Consider the following 13,890-nt stretch of genomic DNA (forward strand, 5'->3'; position numbering starts at 1 on the left):
TGCCCATTTTGAGTGGAGATAATGAGAATTAAAATGTACCAAAGTCAGGGAGCCAGAGAGATAGTTTTTAAAGCATTTGACCTGTGTATAAACTAGATAAGTCCTAGTGAACTTATAACAAGTTTTTTTGTTTTGTTTTGTTTTGTTTGTGTTTTTTTGGTTAAAACTATATCAAGTAAAATGTTGATGTGTAAGTCAAGATGATAGTCACTGATGTTGACATTTGCCAGTAAGCTTTTAAGATACAAAATACTGGAATATATTGATGCTGAATAAATGATGATAGTGGTGGTAATTATTAGAAAGTTAATCTTGCTACTTTTTCTGGGCATTTTATGTTAATAGAATTACATAGTATGTAATCTTTTGTTTCTGGCTTTTACTTTGTGTAACATTTTTTAAATTCTTCATATTGTAGGATATATCAGTATTTTGTTCCTTTTTATTGTTGAATAATATTCCATTTTAAGGATATGCCACATATTGTTTCCATTCATCAGTTGATGGACATTTGGGTTGTTTCCCATGTTTGCCTATTACGAATAATTTTGCTGTGAACATTCGCATACAAATTTTTGTGTAGACATGTGTTTTTATTTCTCTTGAGTAGATTCCTAGGAGTGGAACCACTGGGTTGTATGGTAAGTTTATATTTGTTTTTAAGAAATTACCAAGCTGTTTTCTAAAATTGTACCATTTTACCTTCTCATCAGAAATATGTGAGGCTTCCAGTTTCTTAGTATCCTTACCAACCATTGTTACTGTCTTTTTTAGTATACCTATTTTAGTGGTTGTTAAGTAGTATTTCATTTTGGTTTTAATTTGCATTTCCCTAATGACTTAATTGATTTTCAAACTTGCTGGTTGTACATGCTAAGTGTTTAGTGTTCCTAATGGAAGTAACTTTCTGATAATCCTTTATTTTTATACCTGTTGCCTTCCAAAGGCAGATTCAAAACAGCAAGGACAATTTTTCAATGACATGGTACCTCAGAATGTTAGAAGCATTGTTTCTAGCCTCACAACTTTATCTAGGTTAAAAATGTGATTCTGAGGCATAATGTGCTTAAAATATACAGTCAGTACTTTTTACTCAGCTAATCTAAATGTATGCTTTTATTTAGCACATGACTACTTTGAGTATGTATGTGAAATTGGTAGGAACTTTTCGTCAACTCTTTATCGCTCCAGAAATTACTACCAATTTATATGTGGGTATGTGTTTATTTAAACCAATTATCATAATTTGTGATTATTTCATTGAAATTATAAAAGTCATATATTATCAGATAATGATAAATAATAAAATGAACTAGTTAATTTTAAAACTAATTTTATCTCATAAAGCAACAATAAGGCAACCTCTTAGTCTTAGTCTAGATCTATGTGCGAGCTTTTTTTTTTTTTTTTTTTTTGAGACAGAGTTTCGCTCTTGTTGCCCAAGCTGGAGTGCAATGGCATAATCTCGGCTCACAGCAACCTCCGCCTCCTGGGTTCAAGTGATTCTCCTGCTTCAGCCTCCCTAGTAGTTGGGATTACAGGCATCTGCCACCACGCCTGGCTCATTTTTGTATTTTTGGTAGAGACAGGGTTTTGCCATGTTGGCCAGGCTGGTCTCAAACCGCTGACTTCAGGTAATTCACCCATCTGGGCCTCCCAAAGTGCTGGGATTACAAGCCTGAGCCACCATGCCCAGCTGCAACTTTTTATCTCGTTTGCAGTTGGAGAAATTACTGTTTTAACATTGTTTGTTCTCAATATCCAGAAATTTGATCGAATACATTGTCATTTCATTTCACCTTTTTTCTTGTTTTGTAATTTACTGTTTTACATTATAGAATTTGTTGTAGCATTTTATTTTAAAGCATTCTCAAGATATTTATAGGTATTCTTTAAATGAATCATTACTCAAAGGCATGGTTTTAATTTTTTTTTGTTTTGTTCGGATTACCTTTCTATTACTGTTAACCATCCATACTTTTGGATTGACTATCAGGGTGTACTTTTTGTTACCTTGGAAAAATTAGTGGACCCCATACACAGACTTCTAATCATGTAACTATTCTTTAAAGACTCAGATTAACAAGATTCAAAGGTTGTTAGATAACTTCTTGTTGGTTTTATGTGACCCTGGATTCTTTTGTGTGGCTGTATCTCTACTGTCACTATTATTTCATAGGGAATTTCTTAGAGAATAGTAGTATCATATACTATTGCAGAGAGGATAGGAATATGCATTTTTGCAACCGTTATGAGGCCGTCTGACTTATTGTTTCTAGAAGATCAAATATTTTTTCCTGAAGGTCTTTTGAACCACATTAAATAGGCTAAAGATTAAATGCCCAAAAGGAGATAAATTTTTTTATAATTTTCTGGTTTATGTTTAGGCATTATTTACCTTAGACTGTATTTAAAAATAACAATAGTGGTAAGAAAACAGTATGACTTTAGAAACATGCATTCTATACTATTGGTTTCATTATACATCTCTGTGTGTGTGTGTGTGTGTGTGTGTGTATGCACAAAAGAATGACTGCATAAAGCAAAGGTTCACATTTTTCTAATTTTATAAATTCCAGGGAGAAACACATCTCATTTTTCCTAAAAAAGCTTCAGTGGAGCAGCTGCAAAAAATTCGTGACCTGATTGCCATAGAGAGAAGTAGCAGATTGGATAGCTCAAATAAGAGCCACAAAGTAGAGTCATCTCAGCAACCTGCAGGAACCCAGCTTCCTACAACACTGTCTTCAAATCCCAGTGGGTTAAACCAGCACACAAGGAACCGTGAAGGGCAGTCATCAGATCCACCATCTGCTTCAACGGTAATGTTAGAATTAAACCTTGTTTAACTGTTTCTTTCAAAATGTTGAAATAGCAAAAGCTTTGGAATATGTTATGATTTATTCCTCAATTTATGCCCCATATTTTATTCTTGGTTCTTATAACTCAAACATCGAAATTTCTTCAGCTCTTTAAAAAATTGTCAGATTTCCTCTACTGCATTAATACTTCTGATCTAAATTATACCTGCTGCCATTCACTGTGGGGATATTTCCAACAACATAGCCATTATCAATACCTTAATTCAATAAAAAAGCTTCTTTAGGTTTAAGGTAATTAAGAATGCATTGATTTAATGATAGTGGATGCTAGCAAAGTAGTGAAATTTTGTTATTGGTATACACCATATATATACTTGTGAAGAACTAAAGTCAAACTTACGGGCATTCTTGATAAGCCGAAATGATTCCATTTGATAGGAAATTATCCTGTTTACAAAAATCCCTTTTGACCAAGGTCCTTACGTATTCTTCTCCTAAGTTTTTACTGTCAGAAAAATTCTTGTGATAGTTCTGTAAGTCTAACAAGCACCTCAATGGATTTTTATGCCCCCTGAGATCATGTGCATTCCATTTTGAATACCTTAGGTCTTCATCAGTTTTGCAGTTAAGGTTGGTACAGTTACAGAAGCTCACTTAACATCCTTCTTGGTTTTTAACACCTTTTCTTAGGAGTTTTCCAATTACAGTGTTAGAATATATCTTTTAAGATTTCCTACTTTATCTTTTTAATTGCAGTATTATAGTTTAAAATGCACATAGCGCAAAAAGCTTGCAAACGTATTTTTTCAGAATCTCTCTTTCCTGGGCTAAGTAGTATTTTGTTAGTGTTCTGGCTCAGGAAAGCCATTCACATTTTCTGAATCTTTTTTAAACTCTTTTTTTTGGAGACAGAGTCTCATTCTGTCCAGGCTGTAGTGCAGTGGCACAATCTTGGCTCACTGCAACCTCTGCCTCCCAGGTTCAAGTGATTCTTGTGCCTCAGCCTCCTGAGTTGCTGGAACTACAGGCACGCACCATCACTCCTGGCTAATTTTTGCTTTCTTTTTTTTTTCTTTTTGAGATGGAGTTTCGCTCTTGTTGCCCAGGCAAGAGTGCAATGGTGCGATCTTGGCTCACTGCAACCCTCCCATCCCGGGTTCAAGAGATTCTCCGGCCTCCGCCTCCCGAGTAGCTGGGATTACAGGCACCCGCCACCACACCTGGCTAATTTTTTGTATTTTTAGTAGAGGCGGAGTTTCTCCATGTGTGCCAGGCTGGTCTCGAACTCCTGACCTCAAGTGATCTGTCCACCTTGGCCTCCCAAAGTGCTGGGATTACAGGCGTGAGCCATCTCACCCAGCCCTTTTTTTTTTTCAGTTCTTAACCTTACAATTCAGATATAGTTCCAGGTCTTTAAAATCCTGTCAGTCACCAGAAAGCCTCTAAACACTACACTAAAAACAGAATGTCATTCTATTGGCAAAACACATTCTAGTGTAGAAGAAAGTAAACTTTCTCAAAGATACATGCTATTAATAGGCTAGTATATATCAATTCTTATTACTCTAGTCCTTCAGACAAAATATCTTCTGTATTTCTTAAAGAAGTTGAGAGAAATTAGAATGAATCCTGTTTTTCATAGGCAACTCTTGGTTATTTGTGGATCACTTGAATATACGTATTTCTTAAAAGTCTGTTGTTAATTATGCTTTTATCATTAGTTGCTATACTACAGAATTTGACAGTTTTCTTCTACCGTGCCCATTTTGAGTGGAGATAATGAGAATTAAAATGTACCAAAGTCAGGGAGCCAGAGAGATAGTTTTTAAAGCATTTGACCTGTGTATAAACTAGATAAGTCCTAGTGAACTTATAACAAGTTTTTTTGTTTTGTTTTGTTTTGTTTGTGTTTTTTTGGTTAAAACTATATCAAGTAAAATGTTGATGTGTAAGTCAAGATGATAGTCACTGATGTTGACATTTGCCAGTAAGCTTTTAAGATACAAAATACTGGAATATATTGATGCTGAATAAATGATGATAGTGGTGGTAATTATTAGAAAGTTAATCTTGCTACTTTTTCTGGGCATTTTATGTTAATAGAATTACATAGTATGTAATCTTTTGTTTCTGGCTTTTACTTTGTGTAACATTTTTTAAATTCTTCATATTGTAGGATATATCAGTATTTTGTTCCTTTTTATTGTTGAATAATATTCCATTTTAAGGATATGCCACATATTGTTTCCATTCATCAGTTGATGGACATTTGGGTTGTTTCCCATGTTTGCCTATTACGAATAATTTTGCTGTGAACATTCGCATACAAATTTTTGTGTAGACATGTGTTTTTATTTCTCTTGAGTAGATTCCTAGGAGTGGAACCACTGGGTTGTATGGTAAGTTTATATTTGTTTTTAAGAAATTACCAAGCTGTTTTCTAAAATTGTACCATTTTACCTTCTCATCAGAAATATGTGAGGCTTCCAGTTTCTTAGTATCCTTACCAACCATTGTTACTGTCTTTTTTAGTATACCTATTTTAGTGGTTGTTAAGTAGTATTTCATTTTGGTTTTAATTTGCATTTCCCTAATGACTTAATTGATTTTCAAACTTGCTGGTTGTACATGCTAAGTGTTTAGTGTTCCTAATGGAAGTAACTTTCTGATAATCCTTTATTTTTATACCTGTTGCCTTCCAAAGGCAGATTCAAAACAGCAAGGACAATTTTTCAATGACATGGTACCTCAGAATGTTAGAAGCATTGTTTCTAGCCTCACAACTTTATCTAGGTTAAAAATGTGATTCTGAGGCATAATGTGCTTAAAATATACAGTCAGTACTTTTTACTCAGCTAATCTAAATGTATGCTTTTATTTAGCACATGACTACTTTGAGTATGTATGTGAAATTGGTAGGAACTTTTCGTCAACTCTTTATCGCTCCAGAAATTACTACCAATTTATATGTGGGTATGTGTTTATTTAAACCAATTATCATAATTTGTGATTATTTCATTGAAATTATAAAAGTCATATATTATCAGATAATGATAAATAATAAAATGAACTAGTTAATTTTAAAACTAATTTTATCTCATAAAGCAACAATAAGGCAACCTCTTAGTCTTAGTCTAGATCTATGTGCGAGCTTTTTTTTTTTTTTTTTTTTTGAGACAGAGTTTCGCTCTTGTTGCCCAAGCTGGAGTGCAATGGCATAATCTCGGCTCACAGCAACCTCCGCCTCCTGGGTTCAAGTGATTCTCCTGCTTCAGCCTCCCTAGTAGTTGGGATTACAGGCATGTGCCACCATGCTCAGCTATTATCAATACCTTAATTCAATATTTTTAGGATTTGTAGTAGAGACAGGGTTTCTCCATGTTGTTCAGGCTGGTCTTGAACTCCTGACCTCAGGTGATCCGCCCGCCTTGGCCTCCCAAAGTGCTGGGTTACAGGCGTGAGCCACTGTGCCTGGCCTATGTGCAAGCTTTGTAAGAGAAGAAACCTATTTGAACATAAGATTTAAACCTCCACTTTCTTTTTCATGAACCTACCACTCTTAAAAGTTAACTAATACCTACATGCCCTTTGATGGGGGATTACATTGTATCCTTATATCAACATACTTAGGGTCTGTTAAAAATGAAGATGTGGTCTCTTTTGACATGAAGAACATTATTATATGGAAAAAAGGTAAACTGAGAATTCTAAAATTAAACAACATATGTTGTCTGTATTTGTGTAATATTTTGATTTTTCTTATTAGAAACAGACACACACACATATATATATGTGTATATATATGTTCATTTTTTTAAAGGTTTGGAAGGCCATACACAGACATCTTAACCATAATGTACTCTGAGTGATGAAATTATGGGTGCTTTCATATTATTTATACTATTCAGTATTTTCTGAAGCAACATATATTACCTTTATAAATAGAAAAGTTTTTCTTTAAATAAGTTTACTGAAGTCACAAGTTGATTAAAACATATTTAAAATAACAGAACTTTTATGTCTAAAAACAGGTTTTAAATTTTAAGGCCTCAAAGGGTTGCATAAAATTAAAGAGAGGGCAAGTAGGCTTAAGCCTTGATTTGTTGTGTGTGTGTGTGTGTGTGTGTGTGTGTGTGGTTTTTTTTTTTTAACTAAAGAAGTGAATTTGTTAATCTAACTTCCACTGATTAATTCCCATGATTTGATAAAATTATACACATTGTACTTTTTTTCTTATGAAGAGTCTTAAATATATCTCATATCAGAAATCAAAATAATTGGAAGTATGATTAGTGAAGATAAAAACTCTTTGATCCAAAACCAACAGATTTCACATTTTAAACTTCCGTTTGTGCTCCAAGTAACTTTAGTCTCTCAATTAACTGCTGCCTTATGTAGCATTAGTACATGGTTACCCAGCTGCTGTAATCACCATGTAATCAGCAACCTTCTATTTTTATGACTTAATTTTTTCAGAGTTGTGCCAATGAATATGTAAAGAAATAAGGCAAGAAAATAAACTTTATTGTTTAAAATATTTTGAGTGCCATTAAAACTACAGTGAATCAGATAATTTTCATATTGAAAATAATTAAATTGAAAATAAAAATACTCTGGATGAATTCTTACCTTCCTGGTACATGAAAGTCTGCATTTAAGAAAAATGAGACTCTGTAAGTGCTTCATTTTAATATGAATTCTTTCAAATAAAAATGGAGACATTCCTTTTTTTTTTTTTTCTGTTTCTATACTAATCCTAGCAAAGGAGCATGTTTGTTTCCATGACGAATTCCCTGGACTTGTCATCACCAACTCTACATTTCTTCTGTCAGCTGTTGCATCCATCTCTTCTGTAATGGAGGCAATGTGTCTGCTCTTAATAAAGGCCAGTTGCTCCTCTCTCTCTGTATCCCTTCTACTCTGTTCACCATGGAATCTCACATGGACAGTGCCCCATCTTGTACCTGTTCTTTTCTTGGGGAATCTTCCTAGTGGCATGTAAACCTTGTTTTAGGCCAGTTTTCGTTTAAGATTGTTCCACTGACATCACATGCAAATTTCTGAACATAATTCCAGGCTGGCTGAATCAAAATGGAAGAGGAGTGAAGTTTGGAATCTGCATTTTTAACAAGCAGGTTAATGTTTAAGAGCTTTACCTTTAAGCTCTCCTATCTTAGAAACAAGGTGACATACAAATATCCCTGGTCCTCCATGCTCTGTCTTTCTCACTTCCTCTTCCCAGTACTCATTATTGCATCTTTATTTCTTACATACTTTTCTAGTGGGTCTCCATACTTTAATTATATGCCCTATCAGTAAAATATTTTTGAGCACATATTGTCAATACATTTGTGTTCATTTGTTTATATGTTATATACATGTACTACTATGGCAATATACTGTACATATTATAAAACAATGTAAAGAAGATCTAAATAGTAAATAATATGTTTAATTCCAAAAAATTTATTTATTTATTTTGAGACAGGGTCTCGCTTTGTCGCTCAGGCTGGAACGCAGTGGCATGATCACAGCTCACTGCAGCTTTGACCTCCTGGGCTCAAATGATCCTCCCACCTCAGCCTTCCAAGTAGCTGGGACTACAGGTGTGTACCCCAAGCCCAGCTAATTTTTCTTTATTTTTTGTAGAGATGGGGGTCTTGCCATGTTGCTCAGGGTGGTCTGAAACTGCTGGTCTCAAGCAATCTGCCTCCCTCAGCTGCCCAAAGTGCTAGGGTTATAGCCATAAGCCACCACGCCCTACCAAAAAATTTATTAATACTATATTAGCTAATGAATGTAAACAAATCCATATTTAAAATAGTCTTGATAATTTTGAATTTAAGGGGCTTTGTTAGATCTCATTAGATTGTTAGTGATTTTCTTTTTTGCACTAAAATGTAACTGTTGAAGTGCTTATGCTAAAAAAGCAGATGATGTGGTTGCCCTTTCATTTTCTCCTTGTTAATGTGTGCTTTTATTATTAGTATTAGCCTCGGGGCCTAGAGTTCTTTGTAATCTTTTTAAGCTAGATTGGGGGTTAATTTAGTTAAAATGATATAATCTGTAATTCCACTTAACCCAGCACATTTGAACTGCACAACTTTGTCACATGACAGCTGCAGAAGTAGGAGTGCGGGTGCCACTGTTAACCCTTTGACTTTATGACATTTTTTTCTCTTACATCAGGGTAGCTTCTCCAGTCTGTGAGGGAGGCACTGTTAATCCAGATAGTAAATATTATTATAACTTAATTGTTTTACTTGTCAGACAAAATAGAAATAGAAATTCTCATACTTTCCACATCCCTGTGGACCATCTCATACAGCTCCTTTGGTACAGCTTAGCCAGCCTACTGTTGCACATCACTTGTATAACTCAGTCTCTTGCAAATTGTTTTCTTTATTAATGCTATTGTTAGACTGTGTTCTTACTACTATCAGTGATTTCCATGTTGCTAAATTTGACTTTTTTCAGTTGGTTTTTTACCATTTGGTAGTCTTTTTTCTTTTAAGCTCAAATTTTATTAATAACCTTGGAACAAATACATTAATATTTCCTTATAGTCATATAGCATTTTACAAGTTTGAAAGAACTTCCACGTATACCAGTTAAACCCTTACAACAGCCCTGTGAGGTAGGCAGGGTAGGTGTTTTTTTTCCTACTACTATTTAGAGCAAGGCTAACAGGTGAAGTAAGGTCACACAGTTGGTAAATGATAAAGCTAGGACTAGAACCTAGGCCTTTTGACTTGCTGCCTCCCTGAGAACATTCAAGTAATGATATCCCATGCTATATAGCAGATATCTCCTATGATGTTGATCAGGTCTGTTTTTATACATTTTACCTGTTTTTCTATTACCTTTCCCTAATATCAAAAAACTCTAAAACTGATGAGACATTTGAGACATTTATTCTCTGTTACTGGACTTTTTCTTAGATATGTCAAGCACTATCCTAAGATGAAACTTCTGTTGTGAGAATCTGTGGCTATAAATTCTAAATTATGATATGAACATTTATTTTACAAAATTCTGCAAATATATGTTGAACTTAAGAAAAACAAAACAGGTCTGTTTATATTCTCAAAAGCTTTGCCGTCTTTCCCACTTTAAGATGACTTTAAGATGTGTGTAAGAGGAAAACAGGGAAAGTGTTCAGCAATATTACAGTATTATCGGGAAACCAATGCAGAGTGCACATAAATGCAAGTCACATCACACTAGTTTGTTTTCCTTGTTTTTAGAGGATGGAGAACCGTTAGTGTCTTACTTTCAGGTTTGATCCCATCTTATATGTGATATCCTCAGCAACAAGCTAAAAATATCATCTGAATTATACCAATAGGAGGACTCAAGCAGCAGTGATCAAAACATATATGTATGTGGCAAAAAGGAAGAAAACACTTGTTCTTCAGTGGTTTTGCCTAGGTCCAGTGTAATTACTTATCAAACAAATTTTAACCTACAGCATCTCTGTTAAATTTAGAAATGTGACATATGGTAGAGTTATCGACTTGGAATATAAGACTAAAACTGTAACTGACCCAAAACTACCTGTCAAAAGCACAGAAAGCTCAACAGGCATAAAAACTAAGGAGTAAAACCCAACTGTTCTGACGTAGAGTGAAAAACAGCAAATGCAAACCATCGGGTTAAAGTGAATCACAAAACATTAGGCATGTAGAGAATGTTTTAAAAATCTGAAAATGACACTGAGCTGTATTACCAGGAATTATATTTTTTAAATTCCAAGTATGGCCTTTTACATTTAAGAACAATGGAGAGACAGAAACAAGCCTATGGGTAGGTGCAGAAAATGAATGGGATTTAGAGAGGGAGTTCAGTTGGGGAATTAAGAAGGCCAAGAAACAAATACATTCAAAATGGATTTAGAATCTCTCCTCTAAATCCACCCTTTCCAAAAATGTTTCCTAAATTGAGAGATTTGGTGAAAATAAAAAAGCTAGTGACAATAAAAGTGACTATTTTACCTTATAAAATAAAGTAGTATTTAAATGTAGATTAGAAATTATGCTGTAGAAGATAAATCTGCTGACCAGGCTGTAGAACCTGAGACTTAGGTGCTGCTGTCAGTGATAGAAGGCAGCAAAGTGTCTCAAAAACAGAATTACCATACTAGGACTCAACATTAATGAAACTTAAGAAACAAGTACTTAACTTTGTAATTGAAGCCTAATGAAAAACACATTTGTATGTTTACTAAAGTGATCTAACAGTTTTAACTAATATGAAAAATGCTGCAGCTACATTTCAGTCTTTTAAGGTAAAATGAGAAGATCTAGAATATTCTAGTTCAGTATATTGGGCTCAAAACCAGCTTTCCTTTTGAAATTCATCTCGACTAGACTATAATGCCTTACATAGTATCATTGTATTCATCATCTTCATGTTTTTCTCTTCAGTGGATTTGCTTCATTGGCTGTGTTCTATGACGAAACCATGTTGGTGGTAATAAGAATATTTTGGGGCCCAATCATTGAGGGATTAGTTGGAACATTTTGAACTGCAGTTGTTTGCGGGAACTGCTTTGACAGGTGTGGACTGAGAAGGTGGAATCTGCACTGTTAAATCTTTGGCTTGTCACTGACATTGGAGTTGAAACTTTATTTGGGACACTGTTTGTGGGGTTGCTGTGGTAGGAGTGGTAGGTTTGCTAACAGCACCAACAGTTAATCGTGAAACTAGTCTCCCTTGGTTGGGTCCCTTTTTAATTAAGGACTTCAACCTATAGTTTGGAGCCGTTAAGCAGTATCTGTCATCCGCATCAACATTAGGTTTCTTAGCATGGCTTGAATAAATTTATGCGTCATCCAGAATTGTTGTCACATTTTGGAAAGCAAATTCCAAAATTTGATTTGTAACCTTTGGTTTGTAGTCTGTGATTCCCATATCCTTCAGGATCTGTGCCATCACCAAGGCATCCCTCGGAGCATTCTTGGGAGGTGCCATCTTGCCTCACTCCATGTTATCCAGACACTTGTCATCCAGAGAGAGAGCCTATTGGTAGTCTTTACTGAGTTGGTCATTTCATGGTTTTTCTCCTGCTGCAAGTGGTTCAAGTGCTGACCCAGTTGCTCATATCCAAAAACAGACAAACAAACAAAAAAGCCATGAATCATCTCTAATGTGTTTTTTTCCTTTTCCAAATACTCTTGACTTCATAGTACAGTCACCAAAACTTATTGATTTTACTTCCTAAGTTCTTTTCATATCCATTCACTTTTTTTTTTTCTACCAGTTGTAGAACTACCCTAATTTAAGCCACCAGCTCTTTGGAGTTCTGCGGTAGTCCCCCATGGGGTCTTCTGATACCTGCTTTCTCTACATAGTGGCTCAAGTGATATTCTGAAAACAGATCAGATTGTTTTACTCTTCTTACTTTCATCTCTGTAATGGCTTATCATTGCAATGAAAAGCGAGCAGAAAGATCTTTATCTCTCCACTGCTTTCCCCTTATTTCCCTGGGTACTAAGCACTGATCTCTCTGATTCTTCAAAATATGCTAAGCGATCCCCAGCTACCTTTGTGTTGTTTTCTGACAGGAATGGTCTTTTTCTTCCCTCTTCACCAGCTGCTTCTCATCCTTCCTATTCTGCCACAAATATCATTTCTTCAAGGAAGTTCTGGTTCAAGGACCTTGTTGTAAAGTCTCATTTTATGCTATATATTTGCTTAATAATATTTATCCGTATGATTAATTTTTAACCATTATATCCCCAGCACCTAGCAAATAAAGGATAAATAAATATTTGAGTAAATGAACATTGTTTATCAGTATTTGCTTGTTTTTGTATCCATAGACTACTTGCTGTGTGAGGATAAAGCCCATACTATATCTATTTTGGTCTCCATTATTTTTCCAGTATCTAACACCTTCACACACAGACATATTTTTGAGTTACTGTGGTGGGTCTGTCATTATTTGTTTAATACCTTTTCCCCATAGACCTTAAATTGATTATGTCTGTCTTGTGCACCCATTCCAGTGCTTAATACAGTGCCTGACATGTAAGTATTTGGTAATGTTTTTTTGTTGTTGTTATCGACCTGTCTCTACTTTGCACTATGCACATTTAACCCATTCACATTTATTCTAATTGTTAATATGTTTAAACTTACTTCTGATATCTTATTTTGTGTTGTCTATATTCTTGCTGTTTTTTTCTTTTCTCCCTGTTTTGTTTAGACTCAAGTTTTTTTCTATAATAGGTTTATTCCTGTAAGAGTTAGGAAGTTAAATATAATCTTTTTAGTCTTTTAATTATTGACCTGAAATCTGTAATGCAAATTTTTAATTTTATATTTTTCTACCAACACCTTACCATAAGACAAGAACCTCTGTTCTGCTCCCTTCCTTGCTACCTTTCTTATGAAAAAATTGAGATTTTGCTTTCCAACTGTGATTATCTATACCAATCAAAACTTGTACCAGTACTTTTATTTTAGCTTCTACTCCCCAGTATGTATTTATTTTAAAAAATTAATGTAGGCTATATTTATATTTTGGCTGTAATAACTTTCCTAATAATTCTTTTAGATAGGATTTGAGAGTGATATAATTTCTGTATTGTCACATATCAGAAAATGTATTTATTTTGCCCCTGTACATGATTAGTTTGACTGGGAATGAATTCTGCATTCCTAATCATTTTCCCTCAGATTTTCAAAAAATTTGCTTCATTGTTTCCAATGAAATGTCTGACGTCAAATAATTTTTTCTTTACATGTAGTGTTTCTTCTTACTTGAAGACTTTTAGGATTTTGTTTTTAGCCTTGCTATCATAAAATGTCACCATTATATGCTTAACATTTGTTTTTGTTTTGTTTTCCATACATACTAGCTCTTCAGCTATAAGAAATTTATTTCTGTTATTTTTTTGAGCAGTTGCCTTCTTCCATTGTTTTTACTGTTTTTCTGGAATTTCCATTAACTGGATGTGAGAAGTTTTGGATTTATCCTCAATGTCTCTTTGTTCTTTTTATGCCTCATTCTCAGAAAATGCCTTTGGTTACTAATTAACTGATCACTCTTTTTTTTTTTTTT

General features: G+C 34.4%; 1 protein-coding gene across 2 annotated transcripts in view; it reads left to right on the forward strand.

Annotated features, from left to right (window-relative positions):
* Positions 1-13,890, forward strand: part of NGLY1 (N-glycanase 1) — a 73,786-nt gene that overhangs the window by 26,185 nt on the left and 33,711 nt on the right. For both annotated transcript variants that reach the window (XM_011956235.1, XM_011956236.1), the window contains exon 3: positions 2,580-2,822. In XM_011956235.1, coding sequence (XP_011811625.1) covers positions 2,580-2,822 — 243 coding nt within the window. The remainder of the gene's footprint in view (positions 1-2,579; positions 2,823-13,890) is intronic.

This window comes from Colobus angolensis, unplaced genomic scaffold (assembly GCF_000951035.1).
Source record: "Colobus angolensis palliatus isolate OR3802 unplaced genomic scaffold, Cang.pa_1.0 Scaffold411, whole genome shotgun sequence".
Taxonomy (NCBI): Eukaryota; Metazoa; Chordata; class Mammalia; order Primates; family Cercopithecidae; genus Colobus; species Colobus angolensis.